Genomic DNA, 21,351 nt, shown 5'->3' on the forward strand with positions numbered 1-21,351 from the left:
ACTTACAATCTCTCAAACAAATAAAATGCTTAGGTGTAAACCTAATAAAAGCATATATAGAATTGAATATGCTGAAAACTACACAATACTGACTAAAGAAATCAAAGAAGATCTAAATAAATGGAGAGACATCTTGTGATCATGGATTGGAAAACAGCATAGTGAAATGTCAAATTTCCTAAATTGAAACACAGGTTTAACTTAATTCTTATCAAAATCCCAGTAAGATATTGTGGAGACATAGATAAGGTTATCCTACATTTTTATGGAAAGACAATAAAGTATCTAGACCAATTTTGAAAAAGAAAACTAAAGTAGAAGCAAGCTGTCTATTTGGTTTCAAGCCTTTTTAAGTAGAATAATCAATCCTGTCTGGCATTGGAGGTATAGACACATAGATTAATAGAATATAATATACAACCCAGATATAGACCCACACAAAATATGCCCATCTGATTTCTGTCCAGTTTGGTTTTGATAGAGCAAAAGCCATTCAGTGGAGGAAACACAGCCTTTACAACAAATATGGTGTTGGAATAACTGAATATCCAAAGGCAAAAAAAAAAAAAAAAAAGTCCTAAATGTTTCACATTTCATGCAAAATTAATTCTACATGGATCATGGACTTAAAAGTAAAATGTAAGACTACAGAACTTTTAGAGAAGAACACAAAAGAGAAAATCTTTGGGATCTAGGGCTAGAGTTCGTGATAACAAAAACATGATCCATAAAGAAAAAACTGATAAACTGGACTTCATCAAAATTAAAAACCTTTGCTCTGTGAAAGACCCCATTAAGAGGAAGACAAGCTGTAGAGTGAGAGGAAATATTTGCAAACCAATTTAGGTATTGGACAAAGGACTAGTATCTAGAATATATCTAAAAAAATTTTTTTAATGTTTATTTATTTTTGAGACAGAGAGAGACAGAGCGTGAACGGGGGAAGGTCAACGAGAGAGGGAGACACAGAATCTGAAACAGGCTCTCAGCTGTCAGCACAGAGCCCGACGCGGGGCTCGAACTCACAGACCGCGAGATCATGACCTGAGCCGAAGTCGGACGTCCAACCGACTGAGCCACCCAGGCGCCCCTAGAATATATTTTTAAAGAAAAACAGGGGCCCAGGGTGGCTTAGCTGGTTGAGTGCCCAACTCTTGATTTCGGCTCAAGTCATGATCCCAGGGTTGTGGGATCCAGCCCTACGCTGGGCTCTGTGCTAAGCATGGAGCCTGCTTAAAATTCTCTCTCCCTCTCTCTCCGCCCCTCTCCGCTCACTCTCTCTCAAAATAAATAAATAAACTTTAAAAAAAAGTATTAAAAAAACACTCAAAACTCAACAGTAAAAACAAAAAAATAACCCAATTAGAAAAAGAGTGAAGAAACACATCACTAAAGAAGAAATATAGGCACCAAGAAGCACATGAAAAGATGTTCAATATGATCAGCCTTTGGTGAAGTATAAAATAAAACCACCAGATCACCACACACCTATCAGAATAGCTAAAATAAAAATTAGTGACATCACCAAATGCCCATGAGGAAGTGAGGAAACTGGGTCATTCAAACATTGCTGGTGGGAATGTAAACTGGTTACAGCCACTCTGGCAAACAGTTTGATAATTTCTTAAATACTAAACATTCAATTACCATATATGACTCAGCGATTTCACTGCTGGGCATTTATCCTAGGAAAATGAAGACTATGTTTATACAAAAACCTGTATACAAATGAACATAGCAACTTTATTTGTAACAGCTCAAACTGACCAGAGATCCTTCAGCTGGTAAACGGCTAAACACACCGTGATACATCCATACCATGGAACACTACTCAATACCAAAATAGGAAGGAACTATCAGATGCACTTGACCCACAAAATAAGCAGTGTGAATCTCCAAGAGAATTATGCTGAGTGAAAAAAGCTAATCCCAAAGTGTTACATACTGTAATATTCCAATTATATAATATTATTGAAATAACAGAATTATAAAGGTAGAGAACAGATTATGGTTGGAAGGAGCGGGTGGGGGCGGGAGCAAAGTAGGTGTGGCTGTAAAAGGGCAACAGGAGGCGTCTTTGTGTTTGAATGTTGTAAATGGAAATTTTCTACACATTGACTTTATCGATGCCATTATCCTGGGTGTGATAGTATAGTTTTGCACAGTTACCACGGGGTAAACTGGGTGGAGGGTACATGAGAGGGATCTCTGTACTGTTTTTTTTTTCTTTTTTTTACAACTAGTTATCTCAAAACGAAAGCATGCTAATAAAATAGTAGCATTAAACATGTTTTACATTGTATAGAATGGCCTCTTCATTTTCAACGTCCATGCCATTCCAAAGCAACGTATTGGTCAGTTGCCTCCATTCCAGGCTTGAGGAGTTTAATGGAACATAGAAAACTTCTCAATTACTAAGAGCTATATTTGATCATAGATCAGGAAAAGACACAACTGGGAAGTCCAAATTTAGAATAAATGCTATCTTACTGCATCCAAGATAGAACGAATTTAAATGATATATGATGGTTACCTTATTGAATTGTGGCATCCTTCCCACCACAAAGTAGTAATTAAATCTTAAAAGGTTATGGTAACCTTTGGGGAGCTTATAACATTAAGTCTGGGACTGAAAATAGGTCAGATGTGGTCTGGTACACTGAGAACGCCTTTAAATGAATTTAAAATGACCACAGCACCTGGGTTTGGAAGAATGAAATAAAATACAATATTCTCCACTACATTAGACTTTGGCTGTTTATTTCTGGAATCTGCTTTGATTCGAAAGCTTTTCACGATCAGTGGTCTTCGGCTATGCAAGTTACTAAAAGCTTGTATCTTGGTCTTGGGTTAAATCTCTCATTTCTAGAGATGTAAACTTGGTTCTCTTTACCTGCTCTGGCTTCGGTAGGTCAGACCTGCCATTACACAGTGGTATGCAACTTTCAGAAGGTGTCAGAAACTGAAGCTCGTACCAGTAAATCCTCACTGAGGATAACCAGCTGCATTTCTAAGTTTTCCACTGATGCTAACAGGTTTTGGAGTTAGCAACTACTGTTTAGCAGTACTTACCGTAAACACTTAAAAATCTGTACTTTGGGTTTGCCAGAGTGGGAATTAGTGCCCTTTCAAGTTTATTTAAAGACTCAGTTCAGTTCTAGCAGACTCCCTCTCAAACAAGTAGGGGTGTTATGCACATAACGACTGCACAGGAAATCTGGTTTTGCCTTCCACCACTTACATTTGAAGGAGAAATGCCATCGCTACACAAAACCTACAGGAATCCCACTCTGAGTAATTAAGTGACCAACCTCTTAAAAATCTGCCAGAAGCAGCGGTGTCTATAAAAATCTATCTAGTGGGTCAGTTATTTAGTTCTATTTCTGCACTTAAAATGAGGATTATTTGGAGAAGAAGATATCATGTAATTTTCTGTTAACTAAGTAAGTGCCAAAACGTAGGATTAAAATGGCCATTTTGATGCATTTGAATTATGAGAAAATGGGTTAACAGGAGAAAATATCGTTGCATTCTGTCAAAGAAGTGGTAGTGTAGCTCTTTTCGGGCTCCTGCTGGTGAAAATTTTGCTAAGTGTTTCCTTGCTTGAGACATCAGGCTGTTCAAACCTTATGGTGGACGGAAGAGGTCTGGGATCCACAGGGCAGGGTTTCATTTTCTTAAGTGAATCATGAAAATACACAAACGATCTTTTTTTTTTTTTTTTTTTTTTTTTTCTGGGAGAGGAGGCTGCCTGATAATGTTCTTTACTGGTAATGAGAATTTTTCATTATCTTTAAACGAACCAAAAATGTCATTTAACTCATAACTTGCCCAAACAACTAAATCCCATTTTAATTTATTTTTTATTTTTTTGCAGCAACCTGGTAATGTATAAACAGTAGTCGTTTCTGACTTAAAAAAAAAAAAAAAGTAAATCCTGAATACATTGCCCTTGTAAATTGTTCTTTACTATTAAGGTGGACAAGAACTTTTTTCTTTATACAGGTTTTATCTTTTATTGTGTTCTTTTTTCTACATGAAGAAACAAAACATTACAGCAACTAGAAATATTGTTCCACACTTTTCTTGCTAAACCACAGACTGATTTTGTGGAACAAAAGGTCTTCAAAAATCACGTTTCATTATAAATTTGTCCAAAAAGGTTGATATTCAAAATGCTGCTTTTGTGTGTACAAAATTCTACATTAAAAAAAAAAAAAAAAGCAGCAAAGACCGTGAAGGATCCAGGGGCAGCCTTCTTCCAAGTGCAGCGTTCTGTCGACGACGCAGATGCCGTTGCTGGGCCCGCGGGGTGCTCCGGGGGCCTGACTCCAGACGCTGCCTTCGTGGTTTGCTGTCTTCAGCCAAGCCCCATCTGTGCCCACATGTATACTTTTCTAGAGTTGATCCCATGCCTACTAAAGACAAGCTGCTTTACGCTGCGATGGCACCCATTATTCCTTTGCCAGCAATCACTGTGTAAAACCCAAACACGTTCCTACTTAACGGCCGGTACAACAAACACTTTATGCCACACTGTCGCTCAGTGTAAGCACAGAGGCTGGTTAATCTCAATCTGTGTTGCTCGACAATGTCTTTGGAGGACGTTAAAATGAACAGTATGCGTCACCTGATGAGGAAGCTTCTTCAGTTTCAGACTCAGTTGGACTCAGATTCAAATAAGTAGACAGTCCTACCAACCACTCCCATTTTATTGTCCACAGTGTAAGCTTCACCTTCCAAAGCGATTCTAAAACTAACCTAAAGGAAACTTCAAGAACCTGAAAACCTTTGCTATTATTGTACTATGTTTTTCGTTTTATATTTTCAAATCGAGACTATTCTTTGTGTTACAAGCATTCCGGGGTAAAATTTTCCCTCAAAGTCAATATTTCTCAAAAGAATGCAAGCCGCTACAGTTCCTGTTTTTAATCACTGATCTGTGTCCCAGTTAAAATAATTTATAAAATATTACTTTAAATGAAGGTGCTAAAACCAGTCAAAAAATATTAAGTACTTTTGCTATCACTGGGAACTCACCATGAAGTGAACAGAATAAGTGAATGTGCTTATATGAGAATAAACATTTTATCAAGTACAACCCTGGCAAAAAATTGAGCTGACTTGTGGGAGCCATTGGGAGTTTTATGTAGCTGTAAGATACTGGCTTCTCACACGAAACAGCACACTTCTTTCATGTTCAAGCAGGTCTGGTGGGCTTGCACTGACCTCAGATCAGGTAGTATTTGTACAAATTCCCCTGCATAGCCCATCTTGTTCACTAAAGCAAGCTGATTTGGGAAACAGAGTCTCAAAGCTTCCAATCACTCACTCACAAGAACGTTTTCTACAGTCTCCTGTAGGAAAACAATGGGAGTTTTGCTGACATGCAAGGTAGCTCCTATAGTAGCAAAACTTTTAAAGGTTGCCAAAATAAAACACTTTGAGTAAACTGGTACTCCAGAAAGACAGAAGGGCTGCTGTGTGGTTATGTCAAGTGCTGGTCCCACCAAAGCAGAGTCCTCACAAAGTAGAACTATCCAGACACTTTTAAAATCATCTTTATTCTGGTTGCAAAGACACGCTTTTTACTTAATTATTTTATTTGTTCCCATTTGGAGTCTCATAGCTTGCCATGTAAAACACTGACTTCACTATCAAACTGCTATATAAGAACATTGTTATAAAATACAAACTATAAACTAAGACAAACTTCTTTACAGTATTCAGATTAGTGCATCAAAACAACATTGATTTAAAAAGGCAAGTGGTTAATTGGCAAACATCCAAATTGTTTTCTAATGGAGGATGGTACAAAATGGTATGCAAGGTAAACATTAAATTTTAAGTGTTAGTGCTCAAAAACAACAATTCTGGGAAAGTTGCTCCCCCAAAGTAATTCTGACCCAAGGATATACATGTAGCCATAATTCTGAAGGATTTCAGGGAAGGTAATTAATTTTCCATCCTAATAGCTGTGGAAGTACACAGCAGAATAACAAGTTGTGTCTCCAGATTTCTAACATAGTATGAACTGATTTTTCATACTCTTCCTCCAAATTACATTTAACATTTATAGTGACTACACAGACCCCAGCAAACATCAGACTTAAACAGGTCCTATGCAAAAACAATTATCCTTAGTATTTTACTAGACAATCTACAGCAAATGTTTAATATATACACATCAGGAGGATGAGATATTCTAGGAAATTACTCACTGATTTCATTTAGAGTAAACGAAGGTCTTAAGAGAAAACCAACAATAAAAGTTAAATAGATAATTTGTGCTGTTATGAACCAGAAAACGAAAGAAAACAAACCACCACAAACAGGTGGGTTAATTTTCCCTACGTTACTGGGAATATTTCCTCTGCTGGCCCATATCAAAATTAAATTTGACATTTTTAATTGAAGTCACACAAATCTGGGCGCATGTCACTCTGTGACAGAGACAGATGCACACAGAACACGAACACACACACACACACACACACACACACACACACACACACACACCCCTTTAAATTTACTGATTCCAAAAGCTAAGTCAACAGGGCAAATAAATTATAAATGAAAAGCATATACATCGTGGACAAAACCTCAGAGTTACTAGATTGAAAAGCACAGAAGTTACGCCAGCAGTGATACCAAGAAAACTTTCAGTATTAGAAAATATCAGATTGAATCTAAAAGAAACTTCCCCCTGCCAAATAAAAATAACAAAGTATGGGAGCCATCCTTTATGCAGTAGCTTTAGAATAATAATAATAATAAAAAAAAATGATTACAGGAATCTTCGTACATAATTTAGAGAATGTAGTGCAACAGTGTGCTCCTTTATAATTCAGCCTTTCACTCTCCATATGATGAGACCGAGAATTACAAGTCCGATGACAATGATAAAAATGATGATGCACAGGGTTTTTCTGGATTTGCGCTACAGATGCAAAAACAAAAAAACATGTTTATATGTGTAGGGGAGCATCTCTATAGCAACTGAAAAATCATTTGGTTCATTTCTAGAGTAAAACCAATAGTAATTAACTGCCCTCAGATTTTTGGCTATACTTTTTTGCTTCTCCAAAATCTCTTCAAATACAAATGGCACTATTCTTTCAAAAAATAGTCTTCTTAAATTAGTGGTTTAATTCAGGGACTAATCATTCAACCTTTATCGGTCATTTTTCTGGGCTTAAAAAAGAGACGCAAATAGGTTACTGACTTAAAAAGACTGAGGTTACCTATGTGTAAAAACTAAGAACAGCTTAAAAGCTTACACATTTTAAAATTTTTATCAAAGAGTTGCTCTTCAAAATGAGTTCTCTGAAAATATCAACAAACATGAATGTTTGGCAATTTTTCCTGAAGTATTAGTTTCCAAAATTCCCATTCTTCAATATCAACAGAAACTGCATGAAAAATCTCAACATACAAATAAAAACCAAACAGCTAAAAAGTTATAATACAGTCATTTAAAATACAAAGGTTAAAAGTTTTGTTCCGTTCTTCATTTCTGGCCCAGCTGTAGATTTCCAGATTTCTTTAATGGCTTGCGTATCTCACAGCAACATGCAGGAATCCTTTTTCTTACAAAGTAAAAAAATCTGTAAATTTTCTTTGTGTCGACTAGGAGTACCATAAAATTTCCAGAAAGATAGGTTTCTGTGAAATTCTCCTGAAAACTATAATGACTTTCTGTATACCACATAGTCAGCAACTTTTTCAACTGAATATTCCTCATAAATGAAGCACGATTTCTCTGAAGTTTCAGCAGCATCCTGCCTACGTATTTTCCCCAGACTCCATGTGAGTACCACAGACACAAGTATAATACACCTTTAAGAACAATCACAGGCTCCCCACTACAGGACATCTGCGCCCAGGGCACCCTCGCTAGCGTGGGGTGGGGGGTAGGGTACTGCAGCGATAAGAGCCTCTATCAGCTGCCCTTCCACTCAGGGTTCACCCACACTATTGAGAAGTGCCGTATTTTGCAGAGACATGACTTTAATACCAAGGCCTCCAAAGAGAACTGGAGGGAAGCTGCTTTTCTCCCCAGTGCTTGTGCTGCATGGCTCTTTCGTTCTCCCTCCAGGGCCCGTGGGGTTAAGTATGGGGCAGCTCCAGATACGGAGGTAAGAAGACTGGGAAGATGTGCTCCTTTTCCCCAGGGTGGAGGTAGGCTGGCCCTTCCCCAAGGGGAAAGTAAAACTTGGAGACATATCTACACCCCTCCAAAATCCAAAAGCAAAACAACATGGCAGGTAAGCCTAGTTACTGATACATCCTGCTAACCGCTATGTTTTGAGCAGTTGTAACCTAGCATCTGTGGCTATGTGGGTGTGTTCAACTATTTATGAATGATACCTCCAGTCTGTGACATTAATTCTGCTGAGCCACACACCTGAATCACTGGCCCACAGAAGGTAAAGGTGAGTGACAGTTACTGCACCACTGAATACAACGGGCTGTAACTCAGCAATTTCTACAGAGCTTCATTGTTCTCAATGTATCACCAAGGATGCAGTGGTTTGTCTAGTGGAAAACGGCACTGCAACGAAAGGAAACTTCTGGGGTTAGTAACAAAAGTGAAAAGCAACTGAAAATACCTAAGATGGTGACAATATCTTAGATATTTTATAAGAAGGCAATAAGGTCTGAGAAAATAATTATAAACAACGACAAAAAAGGGAGTTTTAAAAGGGCCTTATCCTTATTGTCTTCATATCATAAGCTATATGAATAGCTCATGGTCCTAATGTTGGTGGAGTACTTTCACATACTTTCTGTTTGTCACATATAGAGGGACTCCCTGTATTAACCTGATTCACATAAGAGATCAATTCATTCCTGAAGGGTCTGCTGAATGTGGACAGAATACCTAGTGATCAGGGGAACTCCAAGTGAATATATTGCCATAGGAATTAAGAGAACTCTCTAGAACAAAGATCTTTGCCTCCTTGGTGCAGAAAGTCACGGACCAAAAAAAAAAAAAAAAAAAAAACAAGGCTGAAAGGAAAGAGTGAGAGAAACAAAGGGTGAGGGCTGGCATCAGAGATCACCAGCTGTGAGAAATGCCTAGAGGTATCTCCTGCTCCCCTCAGGACTCTAAACACTGAATTTCCTATCCCTGTGGGCCACAATTCTGGTTCAACCCTGGGAACAGACAGGCTATTTTTTTTTTTTTTTAATGTTTATTTATTTTTGAGACAGAGAGAGACAGAGCATGAACGGGGGAGGGGCAGAGAGAGGGAGACACAGAATCTGAAACAGGCTCCAGGCTCTGAGCTGTCAGCACAGAGCCCAACGCGGGGCTCGAACTCATGGACCGTGAGATCATGACCTGAGCCGAAGTCGGCCGCTTAACCGACTGAGCCACCCAGGCGCCCCAAGACAGGCTATTTTTTATACTGACCAGGTATCTGACCTGTCTTCCATGGGATTTTAAACTTGAACATCTCCAGCTACTTTACACCCGACTGATCTCTCGATCTCTCTCTCTCTCACACACACAGAGCTGAAACTCAAAGTTATGAGGTAATTTACTGCAGTAAATATTACCTGATATTCTGCTGCTCTTGACAGCTGCTGGTTTGCTTGCTGAACGTGCACCTCCGCGTTTTCCACGTTGGCTTCTATGCTATCTTTAAAAGAAAAGAGACATACAGAGATGCAAAACTGCTAGACGGGTGCTGATGCCCCAGTAAGAGAGCTGCACACGTCACAAGATTTCATTCAACGTAAGATCAACCATGTTCACTATTCAAATGTTAACATTAGCAGTATGTGGGTGAAGTCAAAATTTTTGTTAAATTGGCTGTGACTCTTCCCTGCACTATTTCTCAAATGATCCAAATGACACACAAATATTTGAAAAGAAACTGGATCATCTTCACTACAACACAGCCCCAGGTCTACCTGGTTACCCCCGAAGTGTACTATTTAGTCTGCGGGCTCCAATGGCCAATGCGGTACTAAACATCTAACAACTGTTCCTGAGGGTAAACAGAGTATCGAAAACCAGCACTTGCTCTGTGGTCATCATCAAGCTACTTCTGTGCTGAAACCCAGCCCCCCTGGGGAACCCATGAGCCTTCGTAAGTTCTGCTTCCCTAGCTGCTCTGGCCTACAGGTGGAAATGGGGTCACCCTGCAGCACGAGATCACTGCCTCTCCCTCCTCCCTACCAACTCTCAAAAGGAGAGCTCATGCTTGCAAATGCATCCAACCCCCTTGTAGCAAACATGGTCTTTCCTTCATTCTTGGAATATTTTAGCTCTAGATTCACTTTGACGCTTCTCCTGTTATACAACTGGAGATTTCACCAGCCAATTGTTGACCTGCTAATACTCAGCCTTCTCAGTGCCCTGACCACACATTTTCAATGACTTTGCCTATTCTCCTTTTCCGGGCACCGACCTCCATGATTGTATCCCAAACCTTATCACGACCAATAACTGCAGTTTCTCTATAAACTCAGTTCCACACCTCAGTCTCTGAGCATCATGTGACCTTTACAGCACACTCTTTTGAAAACCATGACTTCACTGACCCTAGCACTATGTCACTGTCCCTCAACACACTGCCTGTCCTCACTTTCCTCCTTACCCAGCTGAGATCCCCAGGGCTACCACTTGCCCACACTTTCTTACATTCACCCTTGGCTCCCCTGCCACCTACTTTAGTCAGATTTATGTGACAAAACCCCAACCTGAACCCTTGCAGCTGACCATGGGAGCAAAAAACCGAACTGACATTAATTTATTTCACCTCAAATTCCTGCCTGCCAAGCAAACCTACCTCATTTCAACATATCCAAAAATTGTTGATTCCTAGCCCTCTATACTAGCTGGAGTTACAGATTCCTACATCTTAGAAAATGGCGACATCATTGTTTTCCTGGGCTTGGCTAAAACCTTAAAGAAAGAGTTGTCCTTGAATTAATTCTGCCTCATATCCACATCCAGCCAGTCAGTAAATCCTTTTGGTTTTACATTTTAAAACTATCCAGAATTCCACTACCTCTCACCACTTTGCTACTTCCATCTTTTTTATTTTATTTTATTTTATTTTATTTTATTTTATTTTATTTTATTTTATGAGGAGAACATTAGCAGGGGAGAGGGACAGAAGGAGAGAGAAAGAGGGAGAACGAGAGGGAGGGAGGGAGGGGGAAGGGGAGTGGAGAACCTTCAGACTCCATGCTCAGTGCGTGTATCATGCTCAATTTGTATCAAGTTGCTTGATTTGCGAATATTGAACCACCCTTGCAAACCGGGAATAAATCCCACTTAATCATGGTGAATGGCTTTTTTTTTTTTTTTTAAATTTACATCCAAATCAGTTAGCATATAGTGCAACGATTTCAGCAGATTCCTTAGTGCCCCTTACCCATTTAGCCCATCCCCCTCCCACAACCCCTCCAGTAACCCTCAGTTTGTTCTCCATATTTATGAGTCTCTTCTGTTCCGTCCCTTCCTGTTTTTATATTGTTTTTGTTTCCCTTCCCTTGTGTTCATCTGTTTCATCTCTTAAAGTCCTCATATGAGTGAAGTCATTTGATTTTTGTCTTTCTCTGACTAATTTCACTTAGCATAATACCCTCCAGTTCCATCTACGTAGTTGCAAATGGCAAGATTTCATTCTTTTTGATTGCTGAGTAATACTCCAATGTATATATAAACCACATCTTCTTTATCCATCCATCCATCGATGGACATTTGGGCTCTTTACATACTTTGGCTATTGTCGATGGTGCTGCTATAAACACGGGGGTGCATGTGTCCCTTCGAAACAGCACACCTGTACCCCTTGGATAAATGCCTAGTAGTGCAATTGCTGGGTTGTAGGGTAGTTCTATTTTTAGTTTTTGAGGAACCTCCATACTGTTTTCCAGACTGGCCGCACCAGCTTGCATTCCCATGCTGCTTCCATCTTGATCCAAGGCAACACACTGCCCACCCAGATTGCAGCGATCACCTTTTAAGTGGTCTCTTTGCTTTTAGTCTTGCCCTTTGATAGTCTGCTCTCAAACTAGTAGCTAGTGTGAGTGTTTTAAAACCTAAGTCAGGGCAGGTGCCTGGGTGGCTTGGTTGGTTGAGCATCCAATTCTTGATTTCAGCTCAGGTCACGATCCTAGGATTGTGGGATCGAGCCCCACATCGGGCTCCACACTGAGTATTGATCTGCTTAAGATTCTGCTTCTCCTTCTCTCTCCTTCTGCTCCTCTCCTCCATGTGCACTCACTCTTTCTCAAAATACAATACAATACAATAAAAAAAAAAAAAAACAAGTCAGATGATAACACTCTGCTCAAATCCTCCTGTGGCTTTCCATCCATTAGTAATAATAAAAGTCCTTATAATGGCTCAGGATCTTATATGATGCTGAACTTTATGATTCCTGACATCATCTCCCACTCCCTCTTACTCATTTCACTCACCAAAAGCATCAGACATGCTTCTACCTGAAGGCCTTTGCAACTGTCCTTTGCTCTGCCTAGAAGATTTTCTTTCACTTACTCCCTTATTTTCATGAAGTCTTCACTAAAATGTCACTTACCAGTAAGGTCTTACCTGACTACCCTAGAAGAGCCGTAACATTCTCTACTGCAAGCAGCCCCATCCTCCTACTTTTGCTATTTTCCCCGATAGCACTAATCAGCATTTACTTACTTTTCTTTCCTTTTATAAAAATTCTCTCTCTCCTCCAATTAGATTATAAGATTCATGAAAGCAGGGTCTTTTACCATTTGTCTAATTTCAGCTAAATCCCCAATGCCTAGATTTGTGCTTGCATATACTAGGCACTCAATAAATATTGACTGGATGAATGAAAGAACTGGTTTTTGAAATTTTATCCTGTGATCTACTGTAACTACAGAGAAGGGTAAGAATGGACACAAAACACTTATTTGTTGCAAAGTATAGGTCCAAGTATTTAAACTGAACCAAATTCAGAAAATATACTGAATGTATCTTTAGATACATCCACTGGTATCTTCATATTTCCAAATGATAAAAATGATCAGGATTTTGATCAGTCCAGATAGTTATACCTTAACTGAAAAGCTATCACATTTAAAACTTATAGGGAGTCTTAGTCACTGATTATTTTTTAAAAGAATCTATAAAAGAATGCTTACCATCTAATACAACTAAATTAATCTACCAAAAAGATAGCAGAATAAATGATTAGGCAAATAGCTACCTATTCCTTCCAATCTAAAAGATAAGATAGCATGCACAATTATAAATAGCACAAGTTTTGCAGAAAGTGCTTGGTGGGATGAGAATTAACGGGGGTTGAGATGGAAACCAGGGGTCCTGCAAATAAGTGGCAATGAGGCTATGTGGTGCCTTCCATGGTCTCTGCAGCAGCAGGTTCTTATTAGATTTAGAGACTCAAATAAATGAAGCTGGTTGATTTGATCAGTAGGAGCCAAAAAGAAGATCTGTTTTAGATAATGCCAAGGGTAATGCTTTGTCTGTTGCAGAGGCTGTGCTTTTAATACTAGGGGGTCTGAAAGAGAGAGGGGTTACTCTCGGTTGAGAAGTAACCACAGGTAGAGGCACCTGGGTGGCTCAGTCTGTTAAGCATCTGACTTTGGCTCAGCTCATGATTTTGGGGTTCACTGAGTTCGAGCCTGGTCGGACTCTGTGCTGACAGCTCAGAGCCTGGAGCCTGCTTCAGATTCCGTGCCTCCCTTTCCCTCTCGCCCCCCAGCTCATGCTCTGTCTCTTTCTTTCAAAAATAAATTTTTTTTTTAAAAAGGTGGGGGGGCACTTGGGTGGCTCTGTCGGTTAAGCATCCGACTTCAGCTCAGGTCATGATCTTGTGGTTTGTGAGTTCGAGCCCTGCATTGGGCTCTGTGCTGACAGCTCAGAACCTGGAGCCTGCTTTGGATTCTTTGTCTCCCTCTCTCTTGGGCCCTCCCCTGCTCACACACTTTCTCTCTCTCTCTCAAAAATAAAAACAAAACAAAAAAGAAGTTATCACAGGTAAATTGCTATAGACTGTTCCTACTTCAGCAGGGCTTACCTATTACATCTCCTTGCTCGTGAATCATCATTCCCAAATCTTTAAATATTTCATTAATATCCATAATATCAGCCTGAGAGAAAAAAGCACATATTATTACAATCAGAAATTCAGCCCCCAACCCACAAAAGGCAAAAATTAAGTGAGAATGCATGTAGACTTAAACCATAAATTTTGGAAATATCAGGAAACTACTTTACTATAATTAATCCTAAGTAACATGACCTTGAACAACTGTAACCAGTTCTTTAAAAGTAAGTTTGTGACGTTAAAAATACCAAACGAGGCAGCATAGAAACCAGGAATCTATGAGAGAAGGGCCCTGGGTTACTGAGTTTATGTTCATGTAATCTGGTAGTTTTGTTATCACTAGCAGTATTTCCTCACAAGAGTAAAACAAATTATTGTTAGGCTATATTTCTAGTAAAAACTTACACATCAATTTGACACTGTAAAAGTACAAAACATTAGGTATAATTTTAAAATCTCACATTAATAAATTTGATTATGCAATGGAACAGTGATGAAGAAGTTATAAATTTACTTTTCTTTAATATCCAATAACTTTTATTTTGCCCTATTAAAGAATAAAGTTAAAATATTTTATGGGGGGGGCAATTTACATATTCATCCTGTGCCTTATTTCCCTGCCTATAAAATGGTGATGATGACAACATAGTTAACTACTTCACAGTTTTTAGGGGAACTAAATGAGATCATGCAAAAAATTGATCACATGGGGCTTGAAAACCCTTAATAAACTGTAGCTACTGTTAGCTATTATCAGCCCACCTTCTAGAGAATAGGTGGGTTCCACAAGAACTGAGGCTTACTAATCCCTTTAGAGCTCTTTGAGGTCAAGAACATGTTACAGAGAAATAAGATACGTGTCAAGCCCCTGTCCAGTCTCACTCAGGCGGGTCTGAGGTGTACCATGTGCTACAGAAGCCATCCAGGCTCCCTGAACACACATCTCTGAACTGAGATTTCCTCCATGTGAAGGACCTGCGGTGGTGACCTGACAGGATAAAAAACAAATCTGGAGACGAGGGAGGTCGGGTCTCTCATTTTAGCACAAATTCTAAAGGGATTTATTTTTTAAAAGGGAATTATTCTCATTGGTAAGAAATACCCCCACACTGATACATTTAGTTTTCTTTCCCAGCCCCTCCCCCAGAATTGTCACAAACACACTGAGAACACAGCTGCCACCCAATGGCCACACAAAGCTTACCTCAAGTTGCCTAATAGAAGATTCTCTCTCATGAATAAGGCGGAGGTCATCTTCTGTAATTTCTTCATCCTGCACCTGCACCTGAGGTTGAGCTTGGCTAACAGGCAGAATATGGAAAAAAGCAAAAAAAAAAGACTGGTATTAAAATAGTAGGAATTATTTTCCTATTTCAGAAATACGAAATAGAGTATCTTTTCTTCAAAGTCAGAGAACTGCTTAGATTTCTTAAATTTTAAGACTATAACAGAAGTATTAATCACATTTTCTCATGTTTCATTTCATTTACATTACTTTTCAGAGTTAATATTTAATTACTGGAAGCTATATTTAGCAACTGGGTATTTCTTCTTGGTTGACTTCAACCTCACATGAGGAAATAATCTACATCAAATAATAAGTCAATAACATTTATTTGGATATATCATTATTTACAAATTATTACTGCTATATTGAAATATTATATACATTATACATATATATATATATTTAATCTTTATTTTATTTATTTTGAGAGAGACAGAGCAAGTGAGCAGGGGAGGGGCAGAGAGAGAGGAGGAGAGAGAGGATGTGAAGCAGGCTCTTGCACTGTCAGTGCAGAGCCTGAGGTGGGGCTCGAACTCACGAACCATGAGATCATGACCTGAGTTGAAATCAAGAGTCGGACACTTAACCGACTGAGCCACCAGGCACCCCAGCATATTTTATATATTTATATATTTTATAAATAACTATTTTGAAAAAAAGTTCAAATTTATTGCTATTTATAAATAACTGAGGATATTTAAGATATAAGAAACTGAAAGCTTTCATTCTGTTCTAGAGACCATAATATATAGAGTGAATTTGGAAAATTATCTTTTGATCAGTATGTTTTGTATTTCTTACCTTTCCCAGGATACAAGATTCCTTTCCTTTGAGGTGTCCTCAGGAAAACCACCCTGAATAATTTAGTAATAGGACAGATTGAGAAAGGGCAAAGAAAAAACACACAACACTCACATTTTCTCTTATAATAATCTAAACTGATTTATGTACGCATGCGCACACATGGGTAGAGAAAAGAGAAATGTTCTTGTTCTAATTTTTTAGGTCAAGTGCTTCAAGTAATATTAAAATTGTATCCTAAGCTGACAAGAAAGGAATTTATTAAATATTCCAAATGGCCAAATAATAAATATTATTTGATTAAAATATAATATAGTCCTGGAACCTCTACATTAAGGAACAAGGAAACATCTTGCAATAGTTTCTAAGGGAATATAAAATTAGATTAACTAAAAATTCCACTTTAACTTATCCTTACATTTATTTTCTCTTATATTTATTTTCAATATTCACACAATAATTCACTCTGTTCATTTTCATCATTTTCATATAACCCGGGAGTAAAGTGTTCCCTGCATTAGTCCAGACAGAAAGTGACAACTTCTAGTACGAATCAATGTGGGACTGTCACTCAGGATCTGACCTCTCATCTTTTCTGACAAAATGTTCCCATATTCTTATACAGTCATCTGTAATTTTGGTTCTATATCATGGACAAAACTACAACATTACAGAACTACCATCCTTCTTAAAATTGAAAAACCTGAAAATAAATATTCAAATATTAATGTCCAGAATAGTCACAGATTGTTCTGACTTAAAAAAATGCCAGTGTAGTCTTTCAAGGGAATGACATGTTCACTTTATAACGCCCCATTAAATACTTACAGATACTCTGGAACTGGCTCTTACTCGAGCAACAAACTCTTTCTCTTTCTCAGCAGCTTCCCTCTGGACCTTTTGAAAGTTTGTCAGTGATGTCGTGAATTGAGCCACTAAGCGATCCTTCTGTATTTTCCTCTGACGCTAGATGAAAGGGGAGAAACGTACTAGAATCAAACTGTGAAGTTCTAGAGAATTCGTAGAAGTTGTTTCACCACTACTTGGCTCTTTATTTTATTCTGAAATTTTCACTCACTCCCCAATTATGGGGCCTCACTGATTAACCTTCAATTACATTTCGACAGTGTGTCCAAATACTATGTATATTTACCACCTTGAGACAAAAGGTCCAAAATGCTGGATTTCTCACCTCATATTTCTATCCTAAAGACTGGGCCATGATTTTGAGATTATTTTGAAGTAGCTCCTTTTGTTTTCTTTTTAGGAAAATAAAACCTTGTACTCTTACCTAAGTAGTCACTTCCACTAAGTAATAAGCAAGGAAACAAATATGTGCCCCTAGGAAACCTCACATCTTGAATGAGTGTGCACGTCGCAAGGAGTCAGCCCTGGAAAGCCAGGAAACAATTACTCAGGAAGCATTTTCTGAGCACTTGCTTAATTATGGGTCAGGGCAACTTCATGGAAATAATTCTTGCTTTATTGAACCACAGGATACTACCTGGGCAATTAAATACAGTTTTGTGTTCTGTGAACTAATCTCAAATACAGTTTTTCCCCCTTGATTTCCTTTCTAGCATAACAGTTCAAAGACCCTACAATGCATGTGATTTCTTTCACATTCAATACATCAACAATGTGTCTTAAGGCTTGATACCTGTTCGCTGGGGGTGGTGGGCAGGGATCCAAACTCTTTAATGTACTTATCTGTCTCTTTGGCAAGTTGGTTAGTATACTGCTGCTTCTGTTGCCTACAGTGAGAAAACACACATTATTGCCAAAGAGCGAAGAGATTTAAGTTACAATGCTGCCAGTTGAATCAATCCTGATGAATACTTTGATAAAAATCCCCCCCCCCTTTTTTTATAGGCTGGCTCTAAATCTTCTCTATGAAAACAAAAATGTCCAGGTTCTATTTTTTGATAGATATTGAGCAAATATTACATGGAAAGTTCTTTACTCACACATGGCAACCAAGCTTTGAGAAATCAGTAGTCATTTAGAAAGGAAGATGACTGGAGCCAAAGGCAGACTGTGGGATGTGTGATGTTGCAGATAATTTGGGGGGTGGGGGGGAGCCTTTTGTCTGCATCCTGCAACTGGGAGGTTAGCTGAATAAATGACGAAGGTCTGTCACCTGAGACTCTGTCCAGTTCTCAGAGCTGGAGGTACCTGTATCCTCTCCTCTTTCTCTATCTGGACATTTGTATCCTTCTACAGACTTTTAAAAAAAGAGGGGAGGAGGTAATAAATAATAATATACATTTACTATTTTTTAAGTTTGCTGTGGAAAAAATAATAGCATTTCTCTGTAAAGAGAAAGCCCGTAAGAAATAAGTTATATCAGTATCTGTATCTATCTTGCTAGCTAGCTTATCAAGTAAAAAAGTCAGATTTTTTAACTAAAGAACCTGACTAAAAACAAAATAAGCTTATACTAATGTGATGTTTTACAAATTACAACATTAGTACTTCTCATTTATATTATCTCTCATTTTAAACACCTATATGAGTCATACTTAGGATCCTGTAAAATAATGAGATACTATATAAGAGTATTTTAGAGCACAGATAACTGTATTTGATTGATAAGGAAGAATTACAAACTACTGTTATCTATTTACCAAGTCCACTGCCTTTAACAAACCTTTAAAAATCTTTAGGAAATGAAATACAGCTACATTTCTGAAAAGAAGACCTTACTGATATCTACTTATTCACAGTCTCCACTACCAACCTTAGCAAATATTATAACTATTAAGAATTATGTGTTCCTATTCCCTTTTAGTTTAACAAATGATGGGTTATTATTTAAACTTGGGGCATTTTTACCACCCCAACATCTCTCCACTGCAGAAAACATCAGTATAAATTACACCTAACTATAAATTCTTCAAATTGTACTTCATAAAAAACATGATTTCCTACCATCTATCTTTGAATTTCTTGCTCTTTGCAATTTTTTCTTTTTTTTTTTTTTAAGTTTATTTATTTTGAGAGAGAGAAGAAGCACAAGAGGGGGAGGGCAGAGAGAGAGTGGTGACAGCGAGAATCCCAAGCAGGCTCCACACCACCAGTGCCGAGTCCAACGTGGGGCCCGAACTCCCATGAGCCACCCAGGTGTCCCTGCAATTTTTTCCTTCTATAGCTAATGTTGTTTGGGTCTCATTTACTGCATATTTACCACTTGCAATTGGGCTGTAACAACACTGAATTAAGATTTAAGATTCAGGTTCAGAATAATGTTAGGCAAATCATCAAACCTGCCGAGACATATTTTCCTTACAAGCGAAACGAAAATAATTATATTGATCTATGTATTTCACTCTAATTTTGTAAGATTCAGGTGAGAAACTGTGTAAAAATACTGTAAAATATGTAACACGACAAAATATCATTGCTGTTCTTCTAGCAGCATATTAATTTACTGAAACATGCACTGCATAACTTCATCAGAACTTTTAATTTTTTTTAAACAGAGGCTAATGCTTTCTGAAATTCAAAGATGTAGGTATAAGTGTTTAGAGGGCTAACAATTCATATTGAGTAAGTACTGGATCTAAACCAAATAAAAATCTAATCACTGAAGGAACTGTCAGCTATGGGAAGAAAATCACATAGAGAAGCTTAGAGTATCATTTTCCAAAAGCCATCAGAACAACCTATTCAGGAAGTGTAAGAAAGGCAACTAAGGAAGTTCTGCTTTGCTGGAGTAAGCTAGCTCTTCAAAGAAAAACATCTGCTTACCCGGAACAAGGAAAAACCAACACAAAAGCTTGGTTCAAATAAGGTAGCTGAAAAATTTTATTAATTTTCCATTATTTCTCTGGTGAACATAACATGACATACCATCAAAGCAACCTAACAGTGTTTTTTTTTTTTTTCCTTTCTTTCATTTTTGTATTAAATACTTACAGTTGTTGCCTAAGTTCAGGTGAATCTTGAGGCGTTCCAAGTTGATTCAGGGTCCTCTGTATTTCCACAGCTATTATGATGGAAAATAAATGTATAATTGTTACAAATGTTAGGGCAATAGAAATTACGTTAGAAATTAATACAGGCAACTGGGCACTTAGAAAAAGAAAAATAAAGATGAATATAGAAAACGTTGAGAAAAAATTAAAAATGAGTGGTTTATTTAAATCTAATTAGAATAATGCATTAATTTTCAAGAGGAAATTGTGTGGGGGCATTAACATGTAAAACTGCACTTATGATCCAGAAGTATTTTCTTCCCTGCCCCTCAGAACATTTAGAATGGCACACTTAGCTCTAACAGGCATAAAAACTGTAAGGAAAATAACTGTAACAGTTACACAAGTTAGTAGAATATAAAATGAATGAATTATTGTTAATAAACAAGGGAGGAATAATAGAATTGAAATAATTAATTTGGAATTTTCTATGTAATAATGGAGGCAGGCAAGCATCATAAAGAATGCTGAAACCACAAAATAGTCACAGAATCTCAAATTATCCCCACACAGATGACATTAGTTATAAAAGCGTTAACTTCATCTTAGATAGATTTGTTGCTTAAAACAAAATGATCAAATTTAGCAGCACCAATGAGACAACCCGGCAGGATAAGCTTCCTGATGGGATGCAATGAGAGGGTCATAATATGATCCATGCAATGTTTAACCTGAAACTAATCATGAGGAGAAAAAAATCGGACCAATCTAGATTGCAAGATAATCTACAAAAAAACTGGTCTAGGCTTTTAAAAATGTCATTGTCACGAAAGGGAAAAAAAAAGACAAGGCAGATGGGCTTTCCAAATTAAAGAACTAAAGCACCCATAAGGCAATGTTGGATTTTGGAGTGGAATCTAAATCGGAATAAAAAATATGCTATAAAAAAAAAAAAATGTGGGGCAACTGAAGAATCTTGGGTTTCGATTTTGAAATTTGAATTTGGAGAGAGAGATACTAAACAAAAGTGTAAAAACGTCAACAACTGGTGAACCCAGGTAAAAGGTATAGTTCGCTGCCCTATACTTTTCTGTAGGTTTCAAACATTCAAAATTAGAAGTCAAGAGTTAAAATTCATGCTAAGCTCACAAAGTCTATAAACGTGCCAACTTTTTTTTTTTAAAGGTTATTTCTCACAAAAGGGGAGGTCCTATAGCTTTATGCATGTGTGCTGGCAAATAAAATGTCAAGTAGAAGCTGAAAATCCATCTGA

At 37.8% G+C, this 21,351-nt stretch overlaps 1 protein-coding gene across 3 annotated transcripts in view; it reads right to left on the reverse strand.

Moving 5' to 3' along the window:
- Positions 1-4,209: 4,209 nt before the first annotated feature.
- The window catches only part of STX7 (syntaxin 7), a 43,430-nt gene continuing 26,288 nt past the window's right edge, over positions 4,210-21,351 (reverse strand). The window contains exons 3-10 of one of the 3 annotated variants that reach the window (XM_060616688.3): positions 20,080-20,149; positions 17,822-17,915; positions 16,990-17,127; positions 16,162-16,214; positions 15,277-15,373; positions 14,043-14,115; positions 9,565-9,647; positions 4,210-6,940 (exon numbers count right to left, since the gene is read on the reverse strand). In XM_060616688.3, coding sequence (XP_060472671.1) covers positions 6,848-6,940; positions 9,565-9,647; positions 14,043-14,115; positions 15,277-15,373; positions 16,162-16,214; positions 16,990-17,127; positions 17,822-17,915; positions 20,080-20,149 — 701 coding nt within the window. In that variant the 3' untranslated portion in view covers positions 4,210-6,847. The other 2 variants (XM_060616690.3, XM_060616689.3) reach the window with 2 other exon arrangements.

Source organism: Panthera onca, chromosome B2, assembly GCF_046562875.1.
Source record: "Panthera onca isolate mPanOnc1 chromosome B2, mPanOnc1 haplotype 2, whole genome shotgun sequence".
NCBI lineage: Eukaryota > Metazoa > Chordata > Mammalia > Carnivora > Felidae > Panthera > Panthera onca.